Source organism: Carcharhinus amblyrhynchos, chromosome 1 (assembly GCF_965287045.1).
Source record: "Carcharhinus amblyrhynchos chromosome 1, sCarAmb.v2.hapA, whole genome shotgun sequence".
Classification (NCBI taxonomy): domain Eukaryota; kingdom Metazoa; phylum Chordata; class Chondrichthyes; order Carcharhiniformes; family Carcharhinidae; genus Carcharhinus; species Carcharhinus amblyrhynchos.
The window spans coordinates 176,977,503-176,996,107 of NC_137324.1; the positions used below are offsets into that span (position 1 = coordinate 176,977,503).

General features: G+C 44.7%; 1 protein-coding gene across 2 annotated transcripts in view; it reads right to left on the reverse strand.

Moving 5' to 3' along the window:
- Positions 1-298: 298 nt before the first annotated feature.
- LOC145347832 (tetraspanin-5) overlaps positions 299-18,605 on the reverse strand; it is a 91,833-nt gene continuing 73,526 nt past the window's right edge. The window contains exons 4-8 of one of the 2 annotated variants that reach the window (XM_080195736.1): positions 15,406-15,576; positions 12,258-12,383; positions 10,196-10,255; positions 8,091-8,207; positions 299-2,096 (exon numbers count right to left, since the gene is read on the reverse strand). In XM_080195736.1, coding sequence (XP_080051862.1) covers positions 2,031-2,096; positions 8,091-8,207; positions 10,196-10,255; positions 12,258-12,383; positions 15,406-15,576 — 540 coding nt within the window. In that variant the 3' untranslated portion in view covers positions 299-2,030. The remainder of the gene's footprint in view (positions 2,097-8,090; positions 8,208-10,195; positions 10,256-12,257; positions 12,384-15,405; positions 15,577-18,605) is intronic. The other variant, XM_080195745.1, reaches the window with a different exon arrangement.

Below are 18,605 nucleotides of genomic sequence, written 5' to 3' on the forward strand. Positions count from 1 at the left end.
GACATGTTGGTTAGGTACATTGACCTGAACAGGCACCAGAGTGTGGCGACTAGGAGAACTGCACAGTAACTTCGTTGCAGTGTTAATGTAAGCCTTACTTGCGACTAATAAATATTTTTAAAAACTTTAAACTTTCAGCATATTTCCAGCATCTGGTTCAGCTTCTGACAAACTTTGAAAGTAGTTTAAGTGTTAATCTTCCAGTCTTTAAAAGGGCAGCAAAACACATATATATTCTCTTTATTCTGGCAGTTTTATTCTTGTCCAAAGTTCAGCGCAGGTATTTTTGCTCCCTTTTCAGAGCTTTAGATTATCATACAGCTCCCGTTTATGCCTACAGTTATATTTCAAGGACTTATTATGAGAAACTAATTGTGATACTTTACGCAGCTGATGTGAAAAGTCTGCATTTCGAAAGCACACACACATCAGTATACAAAAGTGTTCCTTTTATTTAAAAGTGGGTCACTGCTACCCACAAACCAGTACAGTGACATTTCACTGAAACAGCATCTTCATCCGCTGTGGGTCTCACAACCAGCATCATTCAGCGACCTAGGTTGATCAGGCCACAGTGTAACGTGGGAGAGCGAACACGTGGAGTAAATTCTTACACTCCTCATTAGCTCAACAAGAGATATCCCGGCAAATAATCATGCAACACTGTGCAAACAGAAGGCAGCTGGTCAAACATGCTCATTAACATCAAACCCAAAGCTGGCACAGAAGCTGGATGCAAGCAGGATTAACAAAAGTACAGGAGGAAAAATGACAGTCTTCGCACTAAGCAATACTGAACACACAACTCTCAGAAAATGCATTCTCTCTTGATAACTCGCCCAGTTTTTGCTCCATAACCTTGGGTTATAATGCAAGTAAAAAAAGGGGCCACTGTACTATTTCAGTTGTTATTTGAGTGGGTGAGTCAAGTGATCAATCCCTTGCATTTCTTTGAAATGCTTTGTACGAACGCTTTTGGTACATCAATTTTGTTAATATATTACAATAGTTCTTTACTTTATAAAGTAACCTTAAACATGTCCATGAATAACTTTGTGTTAGGTTATCTTGTGCTTCTACAGAAATTTATTAACTGAAGACATTTATCTACATATAACACTATAACTTTTCACTGATTTACATCAGAAAGGAAGTTTCAGAGGAGGAAAATACCATGGAACAGAATTAGAAAAGGTACATTTGTCCCTTTTTCCACTTGATATATATATATATAAAAAAAAGTGTGACAGATGTTTGGCAAAGAACTTCACAAAAACAAAGAAATTACTGCCTCTGGTCATAGGCAATGAAACTCAATCATCTGAGTCAGTCTGTGGTGGTCCCTCCTCTGTGTTGTTACCCCCTCAGTCTCACGTTTCAGGGTGCTGCAAAGGTTCCACCTGGGAGGAGGGGGGAGAACGAAACCAGATACCAGAGGGGAACAGGGCAGTGGGGGAGGCCAGGGGAAAAAAACATCGCTGCTGACGGCTCCCAGTAACGAGCTTGCACTGGTCTGACCATGGTGGACTCCTCCTGCGCTCCAAGTTCTACGATCAGTCATTTTTTAAAACAAGATTTTACAAGGGGGCAAAGTCTGAGTTTGTCACTGTGCAGGGTCAGGGGAGAGACATTTTTACTCTGTGCTTTCAAATGCAGGACAGATATCGCCTACACGTTGACATCTTTAGTTATACCCATTGTGTCCAACCCAACATGTAGGAAAGTAGGAAGGACGCGATCAGCTGGACTATCGCTGAAGATGCTCAAGTATCGAATCTCCTCTGGACGGTTTGTGACAACAGCCTTGATCCTGCAAGAAGCCAACCGTAGTCACACTGTTTGGAACGCGGGTGGGGGTGGGGTTGGAGGGGGCGGGGAGCATCCATTTCTCAAAGCATCAGGTGCATCTGTCCCCGCCCTTATCCTGGAACATCACAGGGTTCGGGGTGTAAATGACATTTAAAGAGTGTGGTTCTGTCTCAATCCCATGCTGCGTTCACTCTGTGTGGCGGGGGGGGGAGACAGTAAAATCACCAGCTCGCTCGGACTGCTTCAATATCACTGACCAGATTTTGAGACAGGCAGATACCAAAAATCTGAAATGGAGAGAGAGATTAAAGGCATGTTGCATTTTTAAATACCAGGGTACAAATATTACAATCATTTCAAAATCAGTTTCCAAAGGTGACCAGGATCCAATGAAATTGTTAGTGAGATTTGAAGTTTTTGTTTTAAATGCAGCCACCAGTTTCCAGGGCTCACATCTGCATAAAAGGTAGAATTGACAGGACCAAAAAACAGGCCATTCGGCCCAACTGCTCTGTGCTTGGGTTTACGCTTCACAAGGGTCTCCTCCCAACCTACTCCACACCTCACTCTATCAGCATATCCTTCCATCCCTTCCTGTGTTTATCCATCTTCCCATCTTTCTTCCTTCCATTCGGTTTTTGACAAAGTCCGACATGGCAAAATAAAAGCCCACTGGGATCCAGGGTAATGTAGCAAACTAGAGACAAAGATGGCTTATCAGCCACAAACTGAAGGTAATGGCAGGCAGGTGTTTTTGCAACTGGGAGGCTGTTTCCAGGGGGATTGGGGGAGGGTGGCGGCGGCGGCAGTGCACACAGGGCTCAGTACTCAGTCCTGTGCTTTTTGAGGTATACATTAATGATATGACAAATGTAGGGAGAATAATGTAAGGGTGGCATGGTGGTAGAGTGGTTAGCACTGCTGCCTTACTAGTACCAGAGACCCAGGTTTGATTCCTGGCTTGGGCCACTGACTGTGTGGAATTTGCACCTTCTCCCCATGTCTGCGTGAGCTTCCTCTGGGTGCTCGGGTTTCCTCCCACAATCTAAAAGGTGTGTCGGTTATGTGGATTAGTGGGGTACGTGTGTTGTGTTACGGGGATAGAGCAAGGAGTGAGCCTGGGTAAAGTTTATTTATTAGTGTCACAAGTAGGCTTGCATTAACACTGCAATGAAGTTACTGTGAAAATCCCCGAGTCGCCACACTCCGGCACTTGTTTGGGTACACTGAGGGAGAATTTACCATGGCCAATGTACCTAACCACATCTTTCAGACTGTGGGAGGAAACTGGAACACCCGGAGGAAACCCACACAGACACAGGGAGAACGTACAAACTCCACACAGTGACCCGAACCTAGTTCCCTGGTATTGTGAGGCAGCAGTGCTAACCACTGTGCCACCCTAACATGCTCTGTCGGAGGGTTGGTGCAGACATGATGGGCCAAATGACCTCCTCCTGTACTGCAGAGATTCAATGATAACAAGTTTGCAGACAACACAAACATTGGTAGTGAGGAGAGAAGCTGTGAACTGCAGAAAGATACCAATGGACTGATCAGATGGGCAGAAAAATGTCAAGTGGAATTCAACTCCAAGAAGTGTGAGGTGATGCATTGGGAGGAGGTTAAACAGGGCAAAGGAATAGATGATAAATGGGAGAAACCGAGAGAGATTCTGAGATTTAAAACAATAGAAAATGCCGGAAATACTTAGCCAGTCTGGAGCATCTGTGGAGCGAGGTACAGTGATAACATATCTATGACAAAAAGTTCTGATGAATGGTTCTGTCTCTCTCGTTAGACACTCCCTGGCCTCCTAGTGTTCTTCACATTTTCCACTTTTCTCGTACATCTTTGCTCATTTGTAATAAATTATTTTGGAGATGGGGCGGGGATTAAACTCTCGATTGGGCGAGCCAGTTACTCATGTCACCAAACCTCCGGGAAGAATACCCTGAGCTGGCGAGCGCACCTGCGCAGGTATGGAGCACTGGGAACTTTCACAAGGGTTTTGCTGGAGAGACCCGCACAGTGACAGGAATACATGCCAAGCCAACAGCTGTGGCTGAGCCTGTTCTTGGGAGGGAAAGCAGCGGGAGCTGACAAGAGATGTTGTTTGGTGTTTAACGATCAAAGGCTTTGGGTAAACAACCACGCTAACGCCACTTTTCCAAAATAGGTCAGAACAACTGGCCAGCCAGCTCGGCTTCCGCGTGTTTAAGGGGGAAAAAAAAACAGATGTTTATCCTAACAGCAGTAATTCCAAAATATAATTAGCAAGAGTAGAAGTCAGTAATTCTAAGCTAATGGATGGTTTTGGAAAGGCAGATCGAGTCCAAGATGATTTAATGGGAACCCACATTTGCCAAAGAACGGTCAATTTAGTTGCATTTCCTCGCGTGTAGACACAGCGTTTCTTAAAAAACAGAATGGGCAGCAAATCCTTGGCGACGTCAGCAATTCCCAAAATAAAAAGCAGGATCAAGTGTCAGATTGAGCCCCAGGTGGGGCTTAACGCCTTATCTTCTCAGCTTAGATCTTATTTGTCTCTCGTGCGTGGGACCATGAATTGGATTTTGGGGCAACAAGGAGATGGGTTCGGGTTTGCCTGGTCCACTCCGAACAAAAAGTATCAGAATGTTGGAGACAGGTGGTGTGCAACATTCCCGGCGTGCTATCCCAGATTCCAGCAAGGAAATTAGTTTAACACATTATCCACAATTTTACCAATTTGCGCAGACTTTAATTTCCATGATATTACACGCACAGTTCTTGCCCCGCAGCACTAACAGAACGAGTATGAAATAAATACCAGATTATATGCCTCGGACTGAACAGATTCTCTCTGGAGAAGTGACAAACCAGGGTGGGGGGGGAGGAAGAGACCCGGCTGAAGTCATTAGAATGATGGAGGGGACTGATTAGGTAGTCAGAGATGTCCCCTCTTGTTGGGCAGAATAAAACTACAGGCCATAAGTAAGATAATTACTTGTAAAAGCGATCAACTTGTTCAGGAGAAACACATATGCCCAGAGAGAGGCAAGAACATGGAACGTGCTACCTGCAGGGTAGTTGAGGTGAATGTTGTGGATGGATGTGTTTGGGTGAGGGGGAGGAAGGAGGAGAGCTGAATAAACACACGAGCTCGGAAGGAATAGAAGGTGGATACACTGATAGAGTAAGATGAAGAGGGGTTGGGAACAAACTCATGTGAAGCAAAAATGCCAGCAAGGACCAGTTGCACCAAATGCCCTGTTTCTATGGCTGTGTTGGAGACAGAAGCATGGGATCAAGAGATGTTTGGATAATGATAAGAACATAAGAAATAGGAGCCATCTAGCCCTTCGAGCCTGCCCCACCATGCAATAAGATCATGGCTGATCTGAAGTGCTTCAGTTCCGCTTTCCCGCTTTCTCCCCATAACCCTTAATTCCCTTGTCTATCAGAAACCTATCTACCCGCGACTTAAATATATTTAGCGAGGTAGCCTCCACCACTTCAACGGGCAGAGAATTCCAGAGATTCACCACCCTTTGAGTGAAGAAGTTCCTCCTCAACTCTGATCTAAACTGCCCCTCCCTTATTTTGAGGCTGTGCCCTCTAGTTCTGCTATCCTTTCTGAGCGGGAAGAATCTCATTCCGTGGAATTAACAAAGGCAATGTTTCTCAGGCACTCTCATGGAATGGGAGGTAAAGAGAGCATATTCTACAGAATGAAGTGAATCAACAAGTTAAAGCTTTAGACACATTCACACAATACCTTTAACTACCATGATATCTCAAAGCACTTCATAACCAATCAACTCTAAAAGGAATTGGATCATTACCTGGTACGTGGGCGTCGCTGGCTGGGCCAGCATTTATTGCCCATCCCTAATTGCCCTCAGGGCAATTAGTGCCAGACTGGGTAAGGACATTAGTGAACCAGATGGGGTTTTTTTTTCCCCTTACAACAATTGACACTTTCATGGTCATCAGTGGACTTTTTAATTCCAGATTCTAATTTCTTTCACAAAAAAAAAAGTGTCCACAGGGGCAATTTTTTCACACAGGGTGGTGAGTGTCTGGAACGGACTGCAGAGGTGGGTTAAATTGTATCTTTTACAAAGCATTTAGATAGTTACATGGGTAAGATGGGGATAGAGGGGTGTGGGCCAAATGCTGGCAATTGGGACTAGCTTACGAGGCTTTTAAAAAACAAAAAGGGCAGTATGGACAAGTTGGGCCGAAGGGCTTGTTTCCTGTAAACCTCTAAATTCAAATTCCACCATCCAGGATTCGAACCTGGGTTTTCCCCAAGCATTACCTCAAGTCTCTGGGTTACTAGTCCCACTGCCTCCCCTGTTACTGGGAGGCGGGGGGGTGGGGGGTAGGAGAAGGAGGCAGGCTGATGGCAGTTGGGAAACTGCCCATTCGGAGAGGCGGCACAGAGACGATGGGCTGAGTGGCTTCCTTCTGCGCTGTAACTCTCTGACATTTACAGCGCGGTATTGACATTCTCGAGTTTCATTTTCACTCTGCTCACCGCCCACTCTCAGGATCTTTGAGTGAGAAAACTGAGTAAATACTGCGCAGCCCTGTCCCCCAGGAACGACAGCGGATGTCAAAGGAATTTTATTTAGAATTAGTGAGGAAACACTGATGCTAGCTCTCCAAATTGGATCAGGCTCAGAACAGAGAAAAAAATATATTTTTTCCACACCACGGTATTGGCCAGCCTCTGAGGAACACACATTTCCTTTAATAACGCTGCAACGAAATCAGCCTGAATCGTATAATACAAGCACATAATGTCGGGGGGGCGATGGTCTAGTGGTATTATCTAATCGCTAGACTATTAATCCAGAAACTTAGCTAATGTTCTAGGGAACCCAGGTTCAAATCCAGCCACAGCAGATGATGGAATTTGAATTCAATAAAAATAATCTGGAATTACGAATCTACTGATGACCACGAAACCATTGTCGATTGTCGGAAAAACCCATCTTGTTCACTAATATCCTTTAGGGAAGGAAATCTGCTGTCCTTATCTGGCCTGGCCTACATGTGACTCCAGTGCCACAGGACTCAAATGACTCAGCAAGTCGCTCAGTTCAAGGCCAAGTGGGGTAGGCACTAAATACTGGCCCACCAGCGACCCCCATGTCCCATGAAATAACCTTTTAAAAAAAAAAATCACTCTCTAGAGAGATCACACATTATAAAACTGAACTGCAGCTTGCATTTATATAGCACCCCAACATAATTAAAACATCGCAAGGTACTTCATGAGAGAGATTATCAAATAAAACTTGACATAATCTTTCATTTTGCAATAAGGACAAGAATTAATGGGCAGCATGGTGGTTAGCACAGCTGCCTCGTGGCGCCAGGGACCCAGGTTCGAATCCAGCCTTGGGTCACTGTTTGTGGAGTTTGCACATTTTCCCTGTGTCTGCGTGGGTTTCCTCCCACAGTCCTAAGATGAGGAGGTTGGGTGGGATTGGCCATGTTAAATTGCCCCTTAGCTTCCCAAGATGTGGAGGTGCCAGTGTTGGACTGGGGTAAATAAGTTGAGGAAGGAGCAGCGCTCCAAAAGCTTGTGATCTCAGATAAACCTGGTGGATTGTAACCTGATGATGTCACATGACCTCTTATCTTGTCCAAGATATGCAGTCAAGATGGATTAGCTATGGGAAACGTGGGGCTACAGGGATAGGCCAGGGGAGAGGCCTGGGGTGGGATACTCTGTCAAAGAGCCGGTGCAGACGTGATGGGCTGAATGGTCCCTTCTGTACTACAGGGGTTCTATGATCAAGCCATACAAGGAAAAATTAGGACAGGTGACCAAAGATTTGAATTTGGGGCCTTACAGCTAAAAGCTTGGCTGCCAAATGGTGCAGTGATGTTGAAGAGATCAGAATTAAAAGGAACACAGGGATCCTGGAGGATTAGAGGTAGAGAGATTCTTCCCACTTAGAAAGGATAGCAGAACTAGAGGGCACAGCCTCAAAATAAGTGGTGGCAGTGGTGGGTGGGGGGGGCGGGGGGGCTGCAGTTTAGATTGGAGTTGAGGAGGAACTTCTTCAAAGGGTGGTGTGAAACTGATCCACTTCAGGTCAGCCATGGTCTTATTGAATGGCGGGGCAGGCTCGAAGGGCTAGATGGCCTACTCCTGCTCCTATTTCTTACGTTCTTATTGTGGAGCTCGAAGAGGCTACAGAGATTGGGTAGGGATGAGGCCACGGAGGGGTTTGAAAATACATGAAGCAGGCACAAGATAACACGACATCAACCCTTACCTGCAACAATGCAATACCAATAAATATTCCTGCAACCACGGTCAGATTATCCTGGAGCCATTTCTCAAACTGTCCCACACAACCTTTAGTGTGAATATAATTCTGTTGCTCAAGGACCTACAAGTAAAGCAAATATCATGGAGTGAGTGTCACATTAGATTCAGCTGCATCAAAAAGACTAGAAGACTCTATGCAGTGGCACAGTGGTTAGCACAGCTGCCTCTCAGCACCAGGGACCCAGGTTCGATTCCCAGCTTGGATCACTGTGTGGAATTTGCACATTCTCCCCGTGTCAGTGTGGTTTTCCTCCGGGTGCTCTGGTTCCCTCCCACACTCCAAAGATGTGCAGGTTAGGTTGATTGGCCGTGCTAAATTGATCCTAGTGCCAGGCGATTAATAGGGTAAATATGTGAGGTTACAGGAATTGGGATTGTGGTGGGTGCAGACTCGATGGGCTGAATGGCCTCCTTCTGCACTGTAGGGATTCTATGATTCTATGAAGAGCAAGTCAAAGGCTAGGAATCCTGTGGTGAGCAACTCACCCACTGATTGTGAGACTTTATTCCATGCCTCGGCTCTGTTTTTAACTAAATGGTAAATGTTGAAGGCCTTCCAGAGTTCTCGGAGAGTTGATCCACCCTCTTTGTCAGTTGTCCTTAGGGCCTGGACAGATCAGCTTTAAAGAATGCAATTACCCTCTGGTCCATGGTTTGCAGTATTGAGGTAGTGTTGGGAAAACATTACTTTGATGTCATCAAGGATGGTTAGATGACCAGGAGCATTGTTGAGGAGTAACACTGCTTTAAATGCAGAATTGTTTCCACTGCACTAATCTCAGATACTCGCCAGAAAATGATGGTTAAACCAATCCTCAAAGATGTTCCTATTGATCCATGCGTTATGATTGGATTTCCGTGTCACTGAGAGAAATGCCATCCTTTGAAAGCCCCGGATTTTTGCAAATGGTGCATAAGCAACGGTTTAAGTTTAAAGTCACCCATAAAATCAGCTTACTCTTCAGTGCCAATCTTCCACAGTTTTGTAATCTGGCATTGATTTCTCCACTTTGGCAATGTAGGTTCTCGACGGCAATTTTTCCAGAGAGTCAAGTTTCAGCAACATTAAAAAACTTGCCAAGTACAACGTCCACCCTCTTTAATAACTTCAACCAGGAAAACCGGAGCTGTCTCAACAGGGATGGCAGCTTCACTTGAATCTCTGCTTTATCCAAATTAGCCCCGGCTTTAATACACATAGACCACCCCCTAATGCATCAACAGGCTCAGCATTCAACACCCACCCCCTGTTGCTTCTTTGGATCATCATAAAGATTCCTAGCCTTGCTAGGACGCATTCGGAGAGAGTTGTAGCTGACCCGCCAAATTTCCTTAGTCTTCTGAGAAAGTAGAGGCATTGTTGATCTTTCCTAACTATAGTGTCGGCATGGGGGGACCAGGACAGGTTGTTGGTGATCTGGACACCTAAAAACTTGAAGTTCTCCACCATTTCTACATCATCCCCATTGATGTAGACAGGATCATGTCTTCCACTACACTTCCTGAAGTTGATGACAATCTCCTTCGTTTTGTTGACATTGAGGGAGAGATTGTCACCGCACCAGTTCACCAGATTCTCTATCTCATTCCTGTACTCCATCTTGTCTTTGTTTGAGATTTGACCCACAATGGAGGTGTCATCAGCAAACTTGAAAGTTGAATTAGAGGGGAATTTGGCCACAGTCGTAGGTGTATAAGGAGTTTAGTAAGGGGCTGAGAACATAGGCTTGTGGGGCACTGGTGTTGAGGATTATTACTGAAACTACAGTGAGCATCTCTGTAAAAGCAGATTTACTCGTCCAGAGAAAATGGGGAATAGTTAGAAAATATAAATGACGTGTGGAAAATCAGTCCAGGTCACCCACACTCGTGGTTTCCAAATTAGAGATTTAGAGGTGGATTACCCACGATGGCTGGAAATAGCGGTGTCACTGTATACAACCAGCCAAACATCTACATTCTAAATGCATCACGTACACAGATAATGAAACGAGAGAAGCTCATTTAACGTTCAGCATCAAAATCCCTTCAGTCCTTGATTCTACCAACCTTTCCACTCACCTCCTTCAATCTCACATCATAACCACACTGAGTGTTAATGACATCCTCCTGAAAAAAAAACATTGAAACAACGTTAACCGTTAGCAAACATAAGCTTTACCACATGAATTAAATACGTTTTGACCAACATTACAGCCATATATTTGTAACATATTTATACTATATTACATTAATATAAAATACCCAAGTGGAGGTGTATTATATTTTCAGTATTTGACCATCCGACAGGGATGAATTTGTAACAAAGATCGATCTTCTCTAATAATATCTTTCATGACCTCAAGACAGTTAAAAGTACGTTCCAGCAAAGGAAAAAGTTCAGTTTTTGTTGTAAGGTAGGAACTATCATAGAATCCTACAGGAGGCCGCCATGTGGCCCATCAAGTCTGCACTGACCACAATACCACCCAGGCCCTCTCACCGTAACCCCTCATATTTACCCTGCTAATCCCCCTGACACTATTAGCATGGCTAGTCAACCTAATCTGGATATCTTTGGACTGAGGGGGGAAACCAGAGCACCCGGAGGAAACCCACGTAGTCACGGGGAGAATGTGCAAACTCCACACAGACAGTGACCTGAGGCTGGAATTGAACCCGGGTCTCTGGTGCTGCGAGGCAGCACTGCTAACCACTGTGCCACCGTGCTGCCTCCTGCCAGTCAATTTGCACACAGTACGCAATTTGCGAACAAAACAGCAATACATTAATGGCCAAGGAATCTGTTTTTTCTGTGATGTTAGTTAAGACATAAACATTGGTCAGGACACCAGTGAGGACACCACTGATCATCTTCTAAATAGTGCCAAGGGATCTCTTATTTCCTCAAGAAAGTAGATAGGACTTTGGGTCAACATCTCATCCAAAAGACAGCAACTCCAACAATGCAGCATTCCACGTACACAACAGACTTGCTTTATTGCTTTCTCTTTCTGTCCATTTTAAGTGTTTAATTGACTAAATAGCAATTTAATATTCTGTCAGGGTTCCAGGTCTAGGTTCGAAGATCACAACAGGGACTTGAACATTGGTCCCAAATCCAGAAAACAAATCTATTCCAAGGACAATTCTAGCTCAGAGGAGAGCATCGGGTGTGTTCAGGGTATTGGCAGTGCTGTTAAATTAATAGGACAGAACCTGAGGTGGAGATGCCGGCGTTGGACTGGGGTACGCTCAGTAAGAAGTCTCACAACACCAGGTTAAAGTCCGGAGTTATTTGGAATCACGAGCTTTTGGAATGCTACTCCATCAGATGACTGGAGGTTAGTTCATAAAACACGGCATATATAGACAAAGACATGGCTCCAAGATAATTACAGATTGGAATGTGAAGAATGGGTGGACCTGTAAAGATTCGCATTCTCAATCAATCATTCTTCACATCTCAATCTGTAATTATCTTGCAATTGTGTCTTTGTCTATATATGCCGTGTTTGTGAACCCAAACCTCCACTCACCTGATGAAGGAGCAGTGCTCCGAAAGCTCGTGATTCCAAATAAACCTGTTGGACTTTAATCTGGTGTTGAGAGACTTCTTACCAGGATAGAACCAACTGCACGATTCCATGATTTTCTGTTTTCATTGCGAACGTTCTGCATCTCCAGGGTTTCTTTCCTTGAACATTCCTCACATTTTTGCCTTGGCCAACCACATTTGTCACCTCACATTTTTGCCTGTTCACTTCTATTTTTACATTGCCTCTACATTTTCAAACCTCTTATGGCTGTGCCCCAACCTCTGTAAACTTCTAACTCTCCAGCCCATGGAAATTTCCAGACTGCTTTGATTCTGGCCTTATTCACACCTCTGATTTTAATCACTCCTACATTGTTGCGCAGTCAGCAGTATAGGCCCGTATGCTCAGAATTCCCTCCCCAAACCTCCCTCACTCATCCTTTACGACAATCTTCAAACTTGGTTCTTTGTCCAAGCTTTTGTTCTCTGAAACACTCCTGCAAATTATTGCTGCTATGTTTCTGCTTTAAGAGCACCTACTGCCTGCCAGTTGAGGTAATTTTTCTTTTTAACCACTTTACACAGCTGCCTTACCGTGGGGTCTTTTGTACAGCAGGAAAAGGGTACTCCGCAGCGCTCCCGACTCGTGTTGTTATCTGTACAATTGAAGTAAATATTCAAGTTCCAATCATCTGCACTATGGGCACCACAGCATTGCCACTGGATTTAGAAAAAGGTGGTGGTTAACATGGATTCAAATCTCACCACTTTTGTGAGCTTCAAACTAAATATGCACATTCAATCACGTTACAACAATCTTCAATCCAAACTTGAAATGCTACAACTGAACTTGTCCAATAACTGTGACGATGCAAGACCAAAAGGTACCAAGACAGTAATCATTGCTTGTCCGTATTTTGTGGGCAGGGTTCAGTTAAGAACATTCTACCTTCTTCTCAAAACTCAACCTCTTCATTTATGTTGTCTTCACACCGCCCACATTTCAACTTCAGCCACGTCTAGGTACAGGGGCATTGGAACAAGAGGTCAGAATTTACACATGAAAACAGGCCTTTTTGGCCCAACTTGTCCATGCTGCCCTTTTTTTTTAAAGCTCCTAATTTAATCCCAATTGCCCACATTTGGGCCATATCCCTCTAAACCCATTTTAGCCACGTAACTGTCTAAATACATTTCAAAAAAGAAAGTTCTACCCGCCTCTACTACTGCCTCTGGCAGCTTGTTCCAGACACTCATCACCATCTGTGTGAAAAAATGGCCCCTCTGGACACTTTTGTATCTCTCTCCTCTCACCTTAAACCTATCCCCTCCAGTTTTAAGACTCCATCTGTTTTCTTGGATCCAAAGATGTGCAGGTTAGGTGGACTGACCATTGAAAAATGGCCCCTTACAATGCCCCAGGGTGAGCAGATTAGTTGGATTAGTGTATGGGATTACTTATAAGAACATAAGAAATAGGAGCAGGAGTAGGCCATCTAGCCCCTTGAGCCTGCCCCGCCATTCAATAAGATCATGGCTGATCTGTCGTGGCTCAGTTCCACATTCCCTCCCTCTCCCCATAACCCTTAATCCCCTTGCCTATCAAAAACCTATCAACCCACATCTTAAAAATATTGAGCCAGGCAGCCTCCACCACTTCAACGGGCAGAGAATTCCAGAGATTCACCACCCTTTGAGTGAAGAAGTTCCTCCTCAACTCCATTCTAAACCGCCCCCCCTTTATCCTGAGGCTGTGCCCTCTAGCCCTACTGTCCTTTCCGAGCAGGAAGAGTCTCTCCACCTCTATCCTATCCAACCCATTCAACATCTTATACGTCTCAATGAGATCTCCCCTCATTCTTCTAAACTCTAACGAGTACAAGCCTAGATTATTCAGCCTCTCCTCATAGTTCAACCCCCTCAACTCCGGTATCAGCCTAGTAAACCTCCTCTGCACTCCCTCAAAGGCCAAAATATCCTTGCATAAGTGCGGCGACCAAAACTGCACACAGTACTCCAGCTGCAGCCTCACCAGTGCCCTATACAACTGCAGCAAGACCTCCCTACTTTTACATTCAATCCCCCTCGCTATGAAGGCCAGCATCCCGTTCGCCTTCCTGACCACCTGCTGCACCTGCAGGCTGAGTTTTTGCGACTCATGCACAAGGACCCCGAGGTCCCTCTGCACTGTCGCATGTTGCAGTTTTTCGCCACGTAAGTAATAGTCCTTCCTACCATTATTCCGACCAAAGTGGACAACCTCACATTTGCCAACATTAAATTCCATTTGCCAGTTCCTGGCCCATTCGCCCAGCCTATCTAGATCCTTCTGCAGACTCCACTTACAGGGATAGGGCAAGATATTCTGTCAGAGAGTCAGTGCAGAGTTGATGGGCCAAATGGCCTTGTTCTGCACTGCAGAGATTCCAAACTCCAGCAAAATCAATTGATCTGAGATTTCAAATTGACTGAGCTGGCCTCTGCTGATTTTTGCGCAAGAGTTCCATGCTTCCAGGTCTCCTAACATCTCTCCTGAGCATGTTATAATTTGTGTCTTATTTACTGAGTTACAGGAGGAATCTGGAACCAATTTTTTCCTCAACATAAGTTTATTCACAAAGTCCAGAGAACATGGGCACAGACTGCCTTCTCCTCCCCTCTAGGCAGGCGCAAACCACTTCTCATGTATACTTTAGAATAATGCCTGAATCTTTTCCCAATTATCAACAGGTTGGTTTCCAGTGCAGGAACAGAGGGATGTGTTGTTGAAATTATACAGGGCCTTGCTGAGGCCACATCTAGAATATTGTGTGCAGTTTTGGTCTCCTTTTCTGAGGAAGGATGTTCTTGAGGGAGTGCACCAAAGATTAACCAGGCTGATTCCGGGGATAGCGGGACTGGTGTATAAGGAGAGATTGACTAGGTTAAGATTGTTTTCGCTGCAGTTCAGACAACTGAGGGGGGGGGGATCTCAGACACTTATAAAATTCTAACAGGACTAGACAGGGTAGATGTAGAGAGGATGTTCCCGATGGTGGGGGAGTCCAGCACCAGGGCTCACAATCTGAGGATTCGGGGTAGATCTTTTAGAACGGAGACAAGAACTCATTTCTTCACCCAAAGAATGATGAGCCTGTGGAATTCATTACCACAGGAAGTAGTTGATGCCAAAATATTGAATGTATTCAAGAGGTGGTTGGATATAACCTTTGATCCCATTTACCCCAAGTGCGAGGAGGTGAGAGCAGGATTAGGTTATTGAGTTGGATGATCAGCCATGATCGTGATGAATGGCAGAGCAGGCTCGAGGGGCCAAATGGCCTCCTCCTGCTCCTATGTTTCTCTCAGTTACAGCTACAGTAGGTACCTCATTATGACAGGATTGTAATATTAATGTTTCCTGGATCCGATTGTAAGTTTGTCTCTCCTTGTCCTGTGCTTCTCCAATTGGGGAAAGTTTGTGTCTGCTCCAACCTCTCCATCTCTCCTACTAATTCCTTCCAAAACACAAAAAATCTTCAATCTAATCACCTTTTACCTTTATGTATTCCAATGGGTATCTCTTCTTATAATTTAACCATTGCGGGCCTGCTAACATTCTGATGAATCTTCACCACACTCCTCCCAGGGCAATTCCCAGGTTGACCCAAAGCTACTGCAGCCTCTCGAGGCAACTTTACTCTTTCCCAAAATGGCTCAGTGTGACTTTCAGATTCCTTAAATCCCGGAACAAAGTACTTACGTATTCCTGTGTGAAATCGATAAGATTCTGGAGATCAATGTCATCTCTATACGCTCTGATATTCTTGTTAATGAAGAAGTTAAGCTGATCTCTGATCCAGTCTTTGAAGACAAAAGCCAGGACCCCAGCGGTGAGTTCCAGGAAGAAAATCACTCCAAGGAACACGGAGAACTGTTTGAATAACAAAATAAAAAGTAGGAATATAGTTGAAGAAATCCTGTTCCAATATTTACGCATTTAGCCTCCCAAAGACTGCAACAAAAAGACTTTCAAAAACATGTCATCTAAAGCCAGATATTTTCCTTACACACATTAGGCAGGCACAGTGGGTTAGCGCTGCAGCCTCAGTGCCAGGGACCCGGGTTCAATTCCGGCCTTGGGTCACCATCTGTGCAGAGTTTGCACATTCTCCCCATGTCTGTGTGGGTTTCCTCCGGGTGCTCCAGTTTCCTCCCACAGTCCAAAGATGTGCGGGTTAGATGCTTTGGCCATGGGCTACGGGGACGGGACAGGGAAAGAGGGCCTAGGTAAGATACTCTGGTCAGAGTCGGTGTAAACCCGATGGGTTGAATGGCTGCTTCTGCACTGTGTGATATGTATTTCGAATATACAATTTCTTCCCTCTCATTTCTTTTTGAAAAGACAAAATGAGTTGGATAATCAAAACTAAATAAAACCAATTAGCTGCTTGTAGTGTAAAACTTGAGGATTTCTAAAGAGTGTTATTTTGTTGGAAGTTTTTCATCTTGAACTCATCAGGACAGAACACAAGAACAACAAACCTGAAGGGAGTCACAATTTATACTGCATGACTAAAGGATTGGACTACTGGACCCTTGGTAGTACAGAACTTTTGAGTACAGTTGAAAAGAGACATGCTTTTGAGTACAGTTGAAAAGGAGGGATGCAAGAATGCACAATTTCACAGGCAGCAACAATCTATGCTGCTTGAGAAAAGGATACTGCATTGGCATGGAGAATGCACCAGGAAATAATTAAAACCACAACATGAACAGGTTAAAATTAGAAACAAACTAAGATTTAAAACAATTAATGTCTGGATTCAAAAAATTCCCATTTATAAAAAATTAATTCGTAGGAATTTCGGAGAAATGTTTTGCCCAGAGTAGTGAGAATGTGGAACTCACTACCACCTAAGAAGTGGAGATGAGTAATATAGATACATTTACAGGGAAAAGGAGTAGAAGGATATAGGTGAGATAAGATTACGTAGAATGGGAGGAAACTCCAATGAAGCAGAAACATCAGCATTGACCTGTTGGGTTCACTGGTCTACTTCTCTGCTGTTCACTCTCTGTAAACCAGTTTATCCAACACGTGGCTTGAGGGCTATTTCTTCCCCATGTTTGCTACTGAATAAGCAATAAACGGATAGGAACATCGGAATCAAGGGCAGGAGAAGGCAAATGCACCCCTTCGAGCCTGCTCCGCATTCAATCAGATCATGGCTATTCACTTCCTGATCTCAAGTTCACCTCCCCACCTGTTCCCCATATCCCATTTCTAAGAAAAAAAATCAGAAATATATCTATCTCCTTCTTGAAACTATTCAATGATTCACACTCCACCGCGCTACAGGGCAGCGAGTTCCACAGATTCACCACCCTCTCTAAGTAATAATTCCTCCTCACCTCCGTTTTAAGTCTACCGCCTCTCAACCCATACCTTTAGCCTCTTATTCTAGATTGCCCCCTTACAGGGGGTAAGGGCTATCAGAACTGGCTTCCAGACGGGGTGCTGAGTGTGGGGGATGGGGAGAAAATTGGGGGGTACAGTGGGCTAACTCTCAGTATCAGGATTCTTGCCCTCACAGACTATCAAACACACTCATTCACACACAGAGGGTGAGTGTGACAGAGAGTACAGAGGCCAGGAGGGAGCTGTTAAATCTCACACACACTCATTAACATTAATACTCATCTTTAATTATGATCGTATTACTTTGCTCAGCAAGTTTCTTCTTTTTACACTTAATTCATGATGTGCCAAACTTTATCTTTCCAAAATTCACTCATCAACCCCTTAAATTGAGAAAAGTTTTGGAAAGGGTGGCACAGTGGTTAGCACTGCTGCCTCACAGCTCCAGGGACCCGGGTTCGATTCCCTGCTCGGGTCACTGTCTGTGAGGAATCTGCACGTTCTCCCCATGTCTGCGTGGGTTTCCTCCGCGTGCTCTGGTTTCCTCCACAGTCCGAAAGATATGCGAGTTAGGTGGATTGGCCGTGATAAATTGCCTGTTAGTATCAGGGGGATTAGCAGAGTAAATACGTGGGGTTATGGGGAGAGGACCTGCATGGGATTGTGGTCAGTGAAGACTTGATGGGCCAAATGGCCTCCTTCTACACTGTAGGACTCTATGAGGTCCCCACCCATGTGAAAAGGCTGGATGAGACCAATGCAAACAAATCAGCCCAGGTGGTTACAGCCATTTGTCAGAACGTACATGTCTTGATAAATTGTGCCCTTAGTCACTGTTGGTTAAATGAAAAAGAGCGCTGGCCTTTTAAAGACTTGTCAACCACAGATTCTTCCAACAAAATTCAGGGATGAATAACACATTGAAATTCAGAATTACTCTTCAAATGGGAAAAACTGAAGTTTATTTATTCATGTCCCAAGCAGGCTGACATTAACACTGTAACAAAGTTACTGGGGAAATCCCACACTTCGGCGCCTGTTCGGCTACACGGAGGGAGAATTTAGCATGGCCAATCCACTAACCAGCACATCTTTCAGACTGTGGGAGGAAACCGGAGCACCCGGAGGAAACCCACACACACACACACAGGGAGAACGTGCAAACTCCACACAGACAGTGACCTAAGCTGTGAATTGAGCCCGGATGTCTGGTGGTGTGACGCAGCAGTGCAAACCACTGTGAGGCCCTGGTGGCTACAGAAGCAGGAAATAAATTATAGCTATTTAATAACGGCAGACATTGAGAGGGCTTTCATCTGCTGCTGAGCCAGGCCAAGTACAAGTCCAGGATGAACATGGTCCATTGGGGTCAGTCTGGTTTGAATCTATTGGCCTTTCTTTCATGGTGTTGCCTGCACAAGGTGTCTTGGGGAGAAAGGACCCAACATCCAGTTACATGGGAGGTATTCCCTAACCAGGGGGCACGAGCGCGACCAGTGTGTGCGTGCAATCATTATTGCAAATTATATCATTGGGTTTAA